At 38.2% G+C, this 16,309-nt stretch overlaps 1 protein-coding gene across 2 annotated transcripts in view; it reads right to left on the bottom strand.

Annotated features, from left to right (window-relative positions):
- The window catches only part of dock8.L (dedicator of cytokinesis 8 L homeolog), a 113,362-nt gene that overhangs the window by 81,011 nt on the left and 16,042 nt on the right, over nucleotides 1-16,309 (bottom strand). For both annotated transcript variants that reach the window (XM_018258593.2, XM_018258586.2), the window contains exons 2-4: nucleotides 11,525-11,627; nucleotides 3,232-3,407; nucleotides 2,503-2,574 (exon numbers count right to left, since the gene is read on the bottom strand). In XM_018258593.2, the coding sequence (XP_018114082.1) occupies nucleotides 2,503-2,574; nucleotides 3,232-3,407; nucleotides 11,525-11,627 (351 nt within the window). The remainder of the gene's footprint in view (nucleotides 1-2,502; nucleotides 2,575-3,231; nucleotides 3,408-11,524; nucleotides 11,628-16,309) is intronic.

A 16,309-nucleotide genomic window follows, 5' to 3' on the forward strand; every position in this document is an offset into this window, starting at 1 on the left:
ACTAAGGAGATCCAAATTATGGAAACACACCTTATCCAGACAACACCAGGACCCGAGCACGCTAGATAACAGGTCTCCCCAGAGCTCTCTACTCTACAATGTCTAAGCATTGTCAGCAGAGACTATTATAGGTTGGTTTACAATTAGTGCTATAAAATGGGGCAGGCAATTAACTGCCTGCACCTTATAATGGGCTTGTGATGGTAACTGCTGACTTAATAAAATATACAAGCAGCGAAGAAATTGATTGTTAGCCAAGAGCCCTATATGGCCTCCCAGAAGGTCCTTTTGATAAGTCATTGTACATATCCATCGGACTCTCATAAACTCACTGGGTTTTACCATGTGCATAAACGAGCTTGAGTCTAATTCTTTGTACGGACATGGAACCCTGACCTACAAACATTTTTTAGTGGTTAGCATTCTTGTTTCTGAACTGGGCATGATATTAAAAGAAGGTTTTTTTAGGGTCTCCCCATGTGTCTTTCAGTTCATCTGGATTCTTTCAAGTTAATTGGTTAATTGGTTTCTAATTGGGTGTGGAGAGCAAATAAGAATGTAAGCTGAACCTGGACAAAGACAAAATCATTAAAGAAACTTTGTTTCTTGTGTAAAATGTTGGCCCAATAAAAGTACAATTTTACCAAGTCATGTTGACTGTACCCCTGATAGCAGTCTCAGGAATTCATATTCATCTTTACGTGTCTTATATGTTCTAGGTGGGGGTGTTGTATTCACTTACACACATGTGGTATTACCTCTAAAACTTAAAATGTACAGCTCAACATCACAAAATGATTCAATAGTTATAGGATAATTACTTGCTTTGGGCGATGACAGTATTGATTACTGACCAAATCAACAAAAATCAGATATACTGTGTTCTTGGATGATTTGTTTTTTAAATAAAAAAAATTTGTTCAGCCCTTAAATTCGTTGTTATGAATTTACTGATTCAATATTATTAGGTTATTGTATTAATCAAAACTGCAACTGTAGAGTAATGCAATCAAGAAACCAGCCTTTTTTCTCCGTTTCTAACCTGGAATAAGAAATATATTCTAAGATCCTGTAGGTTCTGATTTCAGAATTTCCTTCAGGAATTTAGTGTACAATGTAAACTGCATTTATGTATTTGACACATGCAATGCAAGACTATGGAATTTAAATTGCTTTGGGTATAATACTTTTTATTATGTAGCAAACATCAGGGTAGGTAATAAACATCAAAGTTATATCTAAAGAAGTATACGTATGCTTACAGCTTCATTTAGCTGTAGGGAAAAATGAGTTAATATGGTATAGTACATTCATTATTCATGTTGTGGGGGTTAAAAATGGATTAGAAAAGCTTTTTCTATGCTTACTCTACAATGACTTTAGACACGTTATAAACTATCTCTTTATAATATAAATATATTAGAAATCACTTAGTAGTTTAATGACCTGTATAAAAATTTTAATACAGGTTTTGTGCTTTTACAGTTGATGGTCATGGAACTACTTGGTTACATCCACTATCTATATTACATTCCCTATATAATTCCCTATATAATTTTGTAGTATCAAATATCAGTGTTCTTTAGAATAGACAAAAAATTATAACTAGATTTTGCTTAGTAGAAACGGTATAAACTTGCAGGGGTTATCTATTATGGTTCGGGTTGTGTTTTCCATGAAAAGTCACGTTTTTGAATTAATGTTTTGGTCAAAACTCACATTTCTGATTATTATACCCCGAAACAGCTCAAATCCATCTAAAACCTGCTGAGGTCATGTGGAAGTCAATGGCAGAGGTCCCTTGAACCATTTGAAGATGTTAATAGCTTGCATGATGTTTGAGATTTTTTCAGAGGGTTTTGCCTGAAAACTAGAACGATTCGAGTTTTTTAACGCGGGAAAACTTGATTCATTCGAGTTTTCAAGTTTTGCAACTCAAACTTGCAGAATCAAGGTTTTTCCATGGAAGTTTTTCTAAAATAAGATACCATTCGAGTTGCGAGTTCATTTGAGATAAAAAAAAACTCGACCTTTGATAAATAACCCCTGAAAGGTACAAGCTGCTTAACAACTAGCAGAAGCTCTAATGCACCTGGCCAGTGGCTTGCAACTGCAACTAACTCGCAATCAAGTGAATAGGCCGATATTGCAATTAGCTTGTGTACAATATGCCAAAGCAAACCGTAATTTAGCAAGTTGCAGCAGACTCTGCTAAGCATGCACTTGTATCCTGGAAGGAACGCTGCATCATTAGTTAAAACATGGTGATCACTGCTTATGTACAAGAGCCCAATATACTGAAACTGTGTGTATCAGGTAATACATCCAACAAGGCTCAGTGATTCTTTTTATAACTATATATAAAATATAAGCATCCGCACTGCAGAAATATGATGAACGCCTAATGGTACACACACATGGTACCTTTTAAGATGGAAAAGCAGAGCATATGGTCTTTGTACTGTTGCGGCCTTTGTTTTGTAAATTTACATTTTTACTTACTTTCTGGTGACAATCAGCCATTCGCGGATATACGTGCTGATACAATCTCGGACGTGTGGATCCAACTCAGCTCTGATTAAAAAAAAGTAAGTTTCATAATTGTATTTAGTTGCACTGTAATTTAATATGACATTTGCTATTTTTGTTCTTTTTTTTGGCGTTTATTTAGGGAATAATGTACCCCTATTGTAAAATCTAAGCATATGATAAATAACGGAGAGGATCCGTGACCATATAAAGGCATGAGACCAAAGGCTGAGTGCTTTTATACAGGTCATAAGACTCCAAGGAAACCTCTAATATTCTCAGCAGGGATACAATATTTTTTATAATACACAAATTTCAGTGAGTCATGCAACACAAATTACATTACTGAGCACTGATTTTAACTAATGACATCACTAAGGATATATTTTACAGGATATTTGTGGCTCTTGTGTATTATAAAATATTTAGCTATTGAAGGTAGCATGGGTGGTTTCAAGTGTTGCTAGTAGAGAATTATCTTACTGTAATGTTACCCTTAAAGAAGTACTTTAAAGTCTTAAAATCCAAAGGATTTATACCATTTTCTCTTAAGAAACTAGATAACTAACATATTCAGTCCACCATGGGTGCAAAAAGGCACTGTCTGAAGAGCAAACTAAACATGTCACCCTGTTATCCCAAAACAATATTTTAAACATAGCAAACATTTAAAAAGAAAAAAAAATCACAGTAAAATATTACCCGTCTTCTGGTAAAGAAGGCTGTACAGTTCTGCACTCCTTGGCTTTGTATACAATATCCAATTCATCTTCAAAAAAGTCACCCAGATCTTGCAGAAATTCAGGATCTTGATTCTTGATGTGTGTCATAAGGAAGCTTTCAAAATCGACAGGGTCTACCACGTCATAAAATGGAGGCTAAAGCATGTTGAAAAAGAAAACAAGATGTAAAGGGCCACTATACATTTACCCGATATGTTGTGTTTCATGCAGGCATAATTACATATAGTATTTATCTCTTGAAAAACTATGAGAAAACCTAAAATGTTGTTCTTCCTGAAGTTATGGTTATGAAAAATATATTAATGACTTTTTGTGCTAAGCATGCCCCCCAGTGATCTCAAGACACAGTCAAATGTTATAAGACCAAAGCCCACTGCTTGTAATGGATTCATTACATTAAAGCAGGAGAAGCTGTGACCACTAAGTACTATAGCTCTCAAGGAGAACTGATACAATCAAAACCCTGCAAATCAGGGAGAAATTACAAAATTACACAATCAAAACCCCGTTAATCACCTACTCCAACAGCCTATTAAACAGGAAACTCTCTTCCACAGCCATAGATATTATTTCCATTAAAACACTTATTTAGTGATGAACAGTATTTTAAGAGTTTGTCATAGCAAACAGTGCTGAAAACTTGCTAAACCAGTCACCTCTGACACGTAAAATGCAGTTAATGTCTTCAAAAGTTACAAACTTTGAACCAGGTTAAATAACCTATGTTCAGAAATGATCAGGTAGCAACTCTTCTGGAGCAAACTCTCGATCAATTACAAAAACCATATACATATACTTTGCACCTTGTATATTTACCTCCCATTTTTGGTCCACTGCCATAACAGTTTAAGGCTGGATTCACTAGTCATGTTCATGGCTGGGAAATGTCCTTTTTTGCAACAGATGTAATTTGAGAGCATAGACTTAGCTTCTAAGCCCCAGTCAAAAGTTTAGCTAGACAATCATGAGCCTGAGGGTAAAGCTGCTGCCTCCTGTGATGGCAATCAACAGCCTACCCAAAAATGACAGAAACCAGTACTACTCTACAACCTGAAGATAAATCAGAGTGAGATTTGGAGTGAACATTTATTTGCTATTCTAAATACTATGGCCGAATGCCTGATACAACAATTTTTTCATTTATCTGTAAGCATTTTATGAACCCAAGGAGCACCCAGATCAAATGCTTGACAACAAGGAGGTAATGTAATGATTTAACCAAGGGTTTCCTAAGCCATGAGTAAGGACACAAAATGGGTCCCCATGCTATTTAGGCTGTCTTTCCATGGCCACTTAATACAATAAATGTTCTATTTCCAAATGAAACTAGTACATATAAACTATATATAAAGGTGAATAACTGATTCTAAACCAAATTTTTGGTTTTAAACCAGATTCTAGACCAGAGTTCCCTGTGAAAAAAGCTTGGTGTAATTCCTTCAATGTAAACAAACATAACAAGCCAAAACTAGTCATGCTTCATAATGGAAACCTGCATTTACTAACACTTCTGGAGGTTGTTTTTAAGCAAATTATAGAAGTTATGTTTTAACTGAATATCAGCACTCCGGCTATAAAAAGGGGAATAATATGTTAAACTGGTCTGCTGGAAGAATGATAGAAAATACCCTTTAAGCTCTCCATCTCAATGCTCCAATAATCTGTTGATTAGTAAACCTGCATTTGCCCCTGTTGGAATTATTTTACCTCTAAACCATGGTTATCCCAACTCTGTGTAGAAATGTGTAAAGATTGTTTACAGCTATATTGCAAGCTTTTATGAGCAAGGCCCTCTGATCCAGTTTTTATTCTGTAACACTTGCTTGTTAAATTATTTAACTATCCTTTAATTATAAATGAATGTAAAGCACTGTGTAACTTGCTTTAATGAAGAAGGAAAGGTGAAATCACTGGGGGTTGCCAGAATTTAGCCACCACTCAGTGATTGTATTCACTAACCTGATACCTGATATCCTGTAAGCAGCAAACTGCCCTGGCCTGGGGTTCTTCTCAGTGAGGAGCATGGAGCATAACTTTTGGCACCCCCACCCCCAGTGAGTTCACTTTCCTTCTCCTTTAAGCTTCAGTCTCAAGTCAGGAGGCAGCAGGAAGCGGGTCTGGGTCGGCGGAGCCCGCAAGGGCTACTGATAGTCTGATCCTAAACCCTCACAAATGTACTTCTCATCTTGAAGGAAATTTTGTTCAAATGCAATGCTGCAGAAACAGCTAGTATATAGGACTAGAAATATCTTCTCAGTCTTAACATAAAGCTAAATAAAAAAAATATGTTCATAATGATATCCCAGACATATGCCACACTTGACTTACCATGAAACTTTAATTTGTGTTAGTTTTATGAAATGCAGCAAAGTTCCCAGAATTGTAAAGTAATAAACATGAATATTTAGCATAAGTCCTCATAAAAGCAACCATACAAAGGTGATCTGGTAATCTCTCCGACTGATCAGCCCTTGGAACAAACAGATGGAAAGTGTGCAATGGGCCACACACAGTATAGAAGTCTTTCAATTTATCAAATCATTCTTGAAAAGAGCACGAACAATCAGAACAGCAGGAAGTGAAGAGGAGCTGCCGTTTTCTCTGCTGATGTATCATATTTTGGCCAACACTGTGCATTGGCAGAGGAGATTCTCAAACTTCTACAAACAGTAGGATAGTAGGATATTTTGCCTCTATATGGATGTCCCATTAATTTGTATATGAACAATTTGGAAAGAGCTAGTTAGTAAGTGATGCAGAAAGAGTTTTCCATGAGAGCCTCAGGCCTTCTTGCCCAGATATAAAATTAACTGTTTGCAAAAAGCAAGGCACTGAGTCTTCTGAACTAAAGTTCTAATAAATCAGCATCTGTTTACAGGACTCTACCTGCACATGCTTCTAATCAAAATAGGATATGAGAGTTTTTCCATAACAGACAAGTTTATACAATTTGCAGTGTTTCCTACAGCAGTCGATAAAAACCCGCCCACACATTTTTAAACTTTTTTCCCCAAAATAGGCACAAAAGAAAATATTTACTTGCACGGCCAACATGTGACCAAGGGTGACCAGGTACATTATAATCAGCTTTTTGATTGCCCAGTATGTAGCATTACATTAATCACTAGTATGGCTTCTAGCGATAAAAAAAGGAAAATTATGGGCAAAATGATGTGGGCTAAATCCACAAGCTGTCAATGGACAATGTATTTATACTAGATTCACAGTGCAAAAGCACACTTGTATTACATCCATTTTCTATAAATACAGCAGTAATAACTTGTAAGAAAGCTTACACAAACTCCTATAAACAAATATAAGACCTAATTGGTCTTTATTCTGAATAAAGAACAATTAGGTCTTATATTTGTTTTTTAAAGTTGTTTCATTATCTTAATGAAATACTTTCTCTGAGAAAGTATTTCATTAAGATAATGAAACAACTTTAAAAAAACAACTCTGAGGATACACATCTATAACCATACCTTTCTGCAGCTTGTAGGGGAATGTGCCTGCACCGTAAACCATTCAAAATGGCTACGACAGGAAACAGATTTGAATACTGCGATGTTGTATCTAGGAAGCCCTTGCTTTGATAATACAGAAAAAAAAGCCCACACACAAAAACGACACAGCTAAATGAAACAAACACTTTACCACAAACTGTTTAAGGAAGTGAACAAAGCACCACCAAAAGCAGTCAGAAAGGAAGTACCTGAAACCTCTGTTGTAATTTCAGACTGAAAGGCTCTAAAAGCCCATGCTGATTTATGGTATGTGAGCACTCACTGACATATAACATATAAACTGTGCAAAATGTACATGAAGGAAAGCAATAAGGCATTAAATGACAAGAAAATCCCTATATAAAACTGGACATTTTATTTAAGATGGAGCCATGTGAACCCCAGTCACAGAGTTTCCTGTAAAATAGCATTCTTTTACCCATCCACAGCACCACATTAGCAGTTTGGGTACTCCTGAGACTTGCTTACCTGAAGTTCACGCATAAGCATTAGACTCATACAGGCATTGAATGTGCTATTGTCTGTAATACACATGCACCGTCCAGCACAATGACTCTCAGATCCTACATTTCACAGAGAGTTTACAGGTGCACAACTTTAGGCAGAGCTAAAATTATCTATCTGAAGCCAGGCTGATTTACACAGATGGGTGCTTAATAGAATACAATCAGATTGCCCATAGAATACAATCAGATCTTTGCCATATGTTTCTAAATGGCTATAGACTGTAGACACAGGTTGCCTATCACCAGGGTCAGTTGCCTCACTTCACTTAAAACCCCCACCCAAAGGTTCAACGAATGGCAACCACATGCCAGTTAAGAGAAAAGAGGTTTCACACTTTTGTTCTGTCTCTACAAGAGTGACAATTTTATGTCCATCCTAGACTCATACATTTCAGGTCTAAGTGACATGGTTCCTTATGTTAAATACCAGTTGAGTATTTTGTGTTCAGTAGATGCAAGAATACTATACTTTAAACCAGCCATAGTCTAGGTATATGATCAGGGCATTTCTGGATGCTGGGCCTTACTGAAGTAACTACTGGAGAAAGTGTTCCCGGGAACACTCCACCATGGGGCTTGGCAAAGTCAGAGTAGGAAAGCCAGCAGTGATATCAGCAGGAGACAGCAGGAAGTTCCGGGGTGACTTGCAATTGGGAGTCTAGTTCTGCTCCTGCTGGATTTTCTGTATCTGTGTCTTAAAGGTGCCACCAGCAAACTGATAACTGCTTTCAGCCACAAATACGGTTTGTTTGTAAACTTCACGATTACTATACAGGTATACATGTCAAAAGCTTTTGTCACTGCAAAGGCTCTATATAACAATGAAAGCAGCCCTTTCCATATTCGTATTACTCCCCACTATATAAAGTAGCATGCTTTGCAATGGTGTAACTATCGGGGAGGAAGGAAGTGAGAATGCACCCAGGGCCCTGTTGCTCTACGTGTCTCAAAAGCACAGATGTTAAAGGAACAGTAACACCATTGTAAGAAAGTGTTTTAAAGTAATTAAGATATAAAGTAGTGTGGCCCTGTACTGGTAAAACTGGCGTGTTTGCTTCACAAAGACTACTATAGTTTTTATAAATGCAGAGACCCGTAGGGTAAATGTGCCCCTATGGCTTTAAATCCCTACACCTCCTGATCTCCCTAGTTGCTGGGCAGATGCCCATGTAGCTAGTTGTATTTTGCATAGTTGTGCTATTGACCAAGAGGTGTTGTGACCACTTCCTGACACACTTTGGTATAGTGAGTGAGAAGGGGTGAATCTTCCTCTTTGGCCCCTGGTGTCTGACCCATCTGGATGTTTCCATTCAGTCTGGGTACACCAAGGCCCAGTAAAGCCAAGTTGGCTAGAGGGACCAGTACCTGTAGAGAGAGAAAAAAGTCGGGAGCAGGGACCCCATGAATGAGGCTAGTTAGTGACAGGATTACTATCTGTTATAGAGTCTCTAGGAGAGTAAGATAGTGCGGGAAGATAGAAAAAGCGGCTTTGTGCTCCATCAAGAAGGGTGTAGCAGGGAGTAGCTTCCCAGGCTGTAAGATTTGCCTACACTGAAGGGACTACAGTGGATAGGGTGTCAGGCTTTAGGTTTTCCTCCCTGATCACTCCACTGGGTGAAATCCAGACCATGTGTGAGGCATTTCTGCCTGGAGGTGCTGTACTGCCTTGACTACAATCTCAGGGGATTCATATACAGTTGGCTCTGATGTACTGTCCTAGCCTGTGAATATATTCTGCAAATGCTTGTATGCACTGTAAGTAACTCTGTGGATCATTTGTCTCTGACGAATAAAGTTTTCTGTTCTGTTGAACAGTTTTCTGTTCTGCAAGAACCTGTTCTTTATTCAGTTTCTGCACAGTAGCCTGTAGTTGCACTACACCAGGTTTCAGTTTCTTCCACTTTGCGAAGGCCCAGCCTTAAGGGTAAGGGTACACCTTGCGATTCAGGGAGATTTAGTAGCCTGGCTACTAAATCTCCCCGAATCGCCAGGTGTGCCCTTACCCTAAGTGTCAGAGTCAAATGTAACCCATGCTGTAATATACTATCTGGTTGTTAACCCCATTGGCCTTAATAGTCCAAAATCATGTTACATAAAAAACTGCTGTGTAGCCATGGGGCAGCCACTGAAGTCACAGGTTACATAGCAAGATAATAGATGCAGTCTGCAGAATACCATTGTATTCTATTATGCTAAGTAACCTGTGCCTTTTCTCCTTTTTCAGCTTGAATGGCTGCCCCCACAGCTACACAGCAGCTTGTGTATATAAATGATAGTAGTCTTTCTAAAACAAACTTTTACCATTACAGGGCAAAAGTACATCTGATTAAAACATTTTTATTTTTTGCTGTTACTGTTCCTTTAAGGGACAAGCAAACCCAAAATGCCTTCCCCCTCCTGTCCTCCATAAAAACATTTATAACCCTGTACTAAGCACAAATCTACTAGAAATCTTACCCACAATCGAATACATCCTTAACACCCTGGTCCAAACAAATGCAGCAAGATAGTGGCGGATGCAGGCCACCTCTTAAAAATGAGCAGTGGTACATTCCAGGTGTGGTACAGGTTGCAGCACAAATGGTGCTATAGTATAAATTCAAGCATATAACTTAAGACAACATATATGCAACATACTCAAATTATTTACATTTAAGGGGAGCAGATTGGTTTCTGGAAAGAAAGTGACAGCGTTGTAGAGAAGACTGAAGCACAGAGGAGAGAGTCTTAGTGATGAGTCTTAGTGAGAGAGTCTGAGTGATGAGCAAACATGGAGCAGAAAATTCAAGTTGAGATATAACAGGTAGAAACTTGAAGGAAAGAAAGAAAATTCAGTAGTTAGAGAAGATTATCTACAGTAAATGTGATGTAAAATCATATAAATGTCTCATGAGCAATAATGTAGTAAATACAAGGTTTGAGACTTGCAATCAAAAAGTCTGTATAACTTTGGAATAAGCATTCAGTAAATATTACATATGGGGCAGATTTATTATGTGTTGTAAAATACAGTGGGATAATTCGCCACACATCACCAGGCTTCACTGTGTAAAAAATTGCGTACATTTTTTTATATTTTTTTTCTAGAGTGACTTTCAACTTAACTTACTTACAAAGGTCTAAAGTAATATAAAATAATGGCACCATATCTGGCGTTCGCATAATGTAAAATAAAACACACGCCTTTTTTTTACACAGCTTTTTACACCGTTTTTTCCACATATTTCCTTTTTTACAGAGCATAATAAATATACCCCTTATTGTCATGCCTTTTGCATAACTATTTTAATGTTCTCTCACTTCGGGCCAATACCAACCCTTTCAGATGTTATTACCGAGTTATCAAAAATAATACAATCTACCATTGTACCATGTTATGTTAAAGGGGTAGTTCACCTTTAAGTTAAATTTAAGTATGTTATAGAACGGCCAATTCTAACCAACTTTTCAATTGGCCTTCATTTTGTCTTTTTATAATTTTTTAATTAATTGCCTTCGTGTTCTGACGCTTTTCAGCTTTCAAATGGGGGTCACTGACCACCATGTGAAAAACAAATGCTCTGTAAGGCTACACATTTTTATTGTTACTTTTTATTACTTTTATTTCAATTCAGGCCCACTCCTGTTCATATTCCAGTCACTTATTCAAGTCAATGCATGGTTGCTAGGGTAGTTTGGACCCTAGCAACGAGTGAATTGAATTGTGAATTCAGAGCCCTTCATTTATGAGTGCTTGGCAGGCAAAGTTCCATAATGTGCAGCTTTTGGTAGCGTGGCTGCAAATTTAAAGAGGTGCAATGATACAGAGGCCTTGCATACGGCATCTTCTTTAATAAATGAACCTTTTACGTTAAGGTGTAGGGTGGTATAAATTAGGGATGCACCGAATCCACTATTTTGGATTCAGCCGAACCCCCAAATCCATCATGAAAGATTCGGCCGAATACCGAACCAAATCCGAATCCTAATTTGCATATGCAAATAAGTGTTCAGAAGGGGAAAAACATTTTTACTTCCTTGTTTTGTGACAAAAAGTCACGTTATTTCCTTCCCACCCCTAATTTGCATATGCAAATACAGAGAGAAGGATTCGGCGAATCCGAATCCTGCTGAAAAAGGCCGAATCCTGGCTGAATCCCGAACCGAATCCTGGATTCGGTGCATCCCTAGTATAAATTGATAGCTGTCCCAGAATTTTCTGATATTATTGACTACTTACTAGTTGAAGAGTTGAAGAGGTTGGTGTACCAAGGCCACGCATTTGTATAAATTCACCACTGTACTGAAGGGAGAGATGTTTCCTTATTTCTGCTGAAGAATTCCTTGAATTGAAAGAAAACACAATTCAAAAGTAAGAATTATTTATAAGTTTTTAGATGAGTATATCCCCTAAAATAACCCTTCAGGCTCTCAAAATATTGTCCCAACTTTAACTATTCCATCTATCTAATTGAGTCTTCAATTTTCTTTTGACCTTCCCAGATTAATGCAGACTTCCAACAAAAGGATAAAATTCAGATTTCAGTGACTTATTATTAAAATATCTTGCTACAGGTGAGGTATGTTTCTGCATGCTTCAGCCAAACCCTGAAAATTCTATAAATAAAGGTCCCAGAAATAGAACAGACAATGGCCATGGTGCAGTCACATATCTCTCCCTGATATTTATAAGATTTTTTTTTCTTATTAAAGTTTGTTTTGTTTTACAGTTTTTCACCTTAAACTATTTGTAATATATTATTACAAAACAACTGGTTGTGATAAAATAAGAACTGCATAAACCGGTTGTGATAAATTAAGAACTGCATACAAAGAATTCTCTAAGCAACTGTCTGGCCAACATAAGTCAAATGACATTTGGAACCAGAACCCAGTGCTTTTGAGTAACAGAATGGGCTTGTGTGTGTTTATTGGTGTCCCGACAATGAGAACAGATGGGGAAAAGTAGATAATGACTTACCTTGCTTAGTAAATGCATGCGCTCAATGTTATTTTAAAAAACGGTCAGTATATGCAGCCCAAAGGCAATGGGGCAGACTTACTAAAATGTGAAGTGGCCGTCGCTAGCAAAAATTAACCAGAAATCCAATCCACAGGGAAATTACTAACAGGTGTAGAGGACAATTCGCTAGCAAAAGAGTACATTGCAAATTAAGATTCCCGCCCTTTCGCCAGGTGCATTTTCGCTCAGGCAACCGAACGTTACTCCGCAAATTTCCGAAAGTGCAAATTTTTCATAATGTTATCCCTTTCGACAAAGTGTCCTTCACCACCTAAGACCTGGCGAACTGATAAGATGAAACTACATCCTCCTCAATCTTATATCAGTGGCATCATATCTTGTATGCCGAAAAGTTATAATAAAAAAAACCACTAGCTTGTTTTCTTATTTTAAAGTGGAATTGTATTTAAAAGTTGTTATTTGAAAATGTTAAAAATGCTTGTTTTAACATTTTTTTAAACATTTGAGGGGCATGCCACATTTGTTTTAGGGTGGGCTCATGTCTAGGACATTAGAGGATCTCTTTTGTCTTTATTTTGCTTCCTTGGACATTTTTAATAAATGGCCACTTCAAGCATTTGCACCAACATCTCTAATAAAGACATATAAATACAACCTATTTGTACCCACCCTATTCAAATTGACCTAAGCATAAGTGTACTAACAAAGTCTCACTAGGCAGTAATAAACGTTAGCGAAAAAAAGAAATGCTCACGCTGACAAATTGACTCTAGCAAACCTTTTTAGTGAATTAGCACAGTGGTAGCGAATTAGTGCCGGACAAAGTGGTGCAAAGTGTGGCAAAGCCTTTTCAGGCAGAAATTCGCCCTTTAGTGAATTTGCTGCAATGTATACAGCCTATTTGGATGGATCCACAACATCTGATCATCAACACTGACACAGGTTATAGGATGCACAACTAAATATTACATAGTGAATATACCAAAATTCTTTGAAATTATGTTTTTCCTGTTTGTTTTACTGTCTTTTTGTCTAGTTATTAGTATTATTATCAATTTTTATTAATTTAGCACCAATATATTCCTGCCGTGCTTAACATCAGTCCCTTCCCCGGTGGAGCTTACAGTGTAAATACTAACATATAAATATGATAATAAGAGTAAATATAAGAAAAATATTTTGCAAATGTAACCTGCAGCCACGGAAACATGGAACTGAGCTGGCTTGCAGGACAGCACAAGCTAGCCGATGGTTAATGTCCAATGAAAGTAATTTTTCACAACATTGGTCCTGGACGGTAACTTAAATGTACAGTTCAGTCTTTGGTTCCCTTCTCTTAATTACCCAAGGTAGTTCTACCTTACTAAACTACCTCTCACTTTAAGCAAAGCTAATTACTCCCACATAACAGGTACACACATATGACCTGTCCTTGAAGGGCTCTTACATTTGCTTGCGATTCTGATAATATGCTCAGAACACTGAGCTCTCTAAGGGGCAAATTCACTAAGATGCGAAGTTGCGCCAGGCGCAACTTCGCCGCACTTCGCCAGGCGTAGTTTCGCCAGTGCTTCGCAAATTCACTAAAATCCGAAGTTGCGCACAGGGGTAGCGTAAGGTTGCGGAGTTGCGCTAGCGTTGTTTCGCTATATAAAGCGAAGTTGCGCTAGCGAAGGCTAATTTGCATACGGCGCGAAATTCAAATTTCAATGGAGGAACACGTATCTGCACTACAAATGCCTAGAAAACCTTCAAATCTGCAAATAAAAATTTTATTTTGCCCTACACATGTGCCCACTGTCTAGGTAAGTTGCCATGAGTCAGGAAATGTAGGGGGGAGGAAGGGGAGCCCCAAAAAATTTTCGATCTTTTTCAGGCTATCAGCCATCATGTAGAAAACACGCCAGCGTTTTTTGGGACTTAGAAAAAATGTTGACTTTTTTTTAAACAATCCCTATCTACTCTATTGCGCTTCGCCAGGTCTGAGGTGGCGAAGGAAGTCTAGCGTAAAAGGTAGCGTTCACTACACTGCGCAAGTTAGTGAATTTGCGTAGTTTCGTCGCTAGCGAAGATTCGACTGGCGTAAGGTTGCGAAGTAACACTAGCGAAACTACGCCAGCGTTCGTTAGTGAATTTGCGCAGTAGCGAAAATGCCAAACGCTAGCGAATTAACGCTTCGCTTCGTTTTGCTGATAGGATATTAGATCCTTGCTTACAGTGGTTGTGGTTATCTCCTGAACATTTTACATAACACTGGAGCTCCAGGGCTCTTTTTAAAGTCAGCAGGGACACCTTCTTCCAACTGGTTTCTGGATAGTCTCTTTTTAAAATGCTTGCAAGAAGTGACCTCCCTCCGGTTGGTTCAAGTCCAGGATACTCCTGCGACCTTCAGCTTGTATGCAGTCCTATAGGGCTTCCATCATCCCTCAAATAGGTCTACTACCTCCTGACCAAACAGGTTGCTCCAATACTGGTGACATTGCCTGATGATGTCAATTGCAGAAAGCAAGTAGTCATGGCTCCCCGACAGATTTATAAATGACACTTTTCAAACAACTCCAATGCCTTTTTACACCACTTAAATGGATTTATATTTAAAAAGCTGTATTTTATTATTTGAAGAGGACAGAATAGGCTGTAGCCTTGCATTTTGAAATCAAAGGTAGGTCTTGCTTACCTGCATTACCATCGCAATTAATGAAGAAGTTAATGAAAGCAATTAGGTAAAAGGTACTCCAGACTGACGTGACAAATGCTGAGACGGCTGGTTTCAAATATATTTTTAGCATTGCAGCAATAGATTATTTTGACTCCATGCCCCACCTAGTGGCAGAATGCTGAACCTCTATTAATATTTCTAAGTTGTGGTTTGGGTTATAAATGACTCAATATATTAATGACTAAAAGAAAAATAATTTGAAAAAAAATTAAATCTGTATTGTAAGCTATCCAGTTTCCAGTAAATGGGCCCTACAAAACTAAAGAACAATGCACTGCTTCCTTTTCTGCTTCAGATAAGCTTATTCACCAACAGTAAGTGATACTAGAACTTCTGAAGTACTTTCGACCAAAAATTAAATATACCACATTCTCGTAAGAGGAAATTTCACTGCATTTGGCAGGAACCATTAAAATCCACCCTAAACAGCAAGTTGACCCATTTCTGGGTCCTGACCCATAGTTCAGAACACTTTCTGTGCAGGAAACTGCTTCTGGTAGATCTGAAAGGCACGGCATCCAGAAGAGCACATATCCTGAAACCCTGCAAGAAATGTATTTTCTCAGATCTATACTTCCTTTTTACAAGGGATTCTAAAATAAACTTACTTCATACCAAACACTATAATATATTATATTTTTTAAGGACAAATAGGAAAAAGTTCCTTTTATTTTTGCAATGCTTTTATTGACCCTAATTAAAGCAATACATTTTCACTGAACTCCCTTCAGTTTCACTACCTTGGATTTTTTAACTGAGTTCAGCTGCTTTAGTTATATACTGCATATTTTTCAGGGACATACCTAGAGCTGAGGGTACCCCTGTCCTCGACCATGCCCCTTACTGCATGCACTTGCAACACCATAGCTCCCCCTGTCAGCATGAAAGGTGGGCTGGGAGACTGCCTGTCTGCTCTTGTGCACTGAATCCCCCCCTGCAGAAGGTGCTTCAGTGAGTGGGGAGATTTGGTATGCCAGGCTCAGAGAAGGGCCAAACCTTGGAAAATGAAGGCAGAAGATGTACGTGCCCAAAACCCCTTTACTGTTGTGCCCTAGCTACATACCTCATGCCTGGATTAGATCCTATGATGGTCAGGTTCACATACCTACACTGAGCACCACTTAGGAGCTCCAAAGCAAGGTCTGCACTCCTGGCTCTGGCTCTTTAAAGGAGAACCAAACCCTTTATATTAAAATCCCCTACCCTACATAGACCCCTCCCTGCTCCCCCCCAGCCTAGGTGTTACCCTCTGTAAATGCCCCATAATCTTTACTTACCCCTCGTTGCAGATTCAGTGCATCTGAGTTCATGGGCGCCATCTT

Source organism: Xenopus laevis, chromosome 1L (assembly GCF_017654675.1).
Source record: "Xenopus laevis strain J_2021 chromosome 1L, Xenopus_laevis_v10.1, whole genome shotgun sequence".
Classification (NCBI taxonomy): Eukaryota; Metazoa; Chordata; class Amphibia; order Anura; family Pipidae; genus Xenopus; species Xenopus laevis.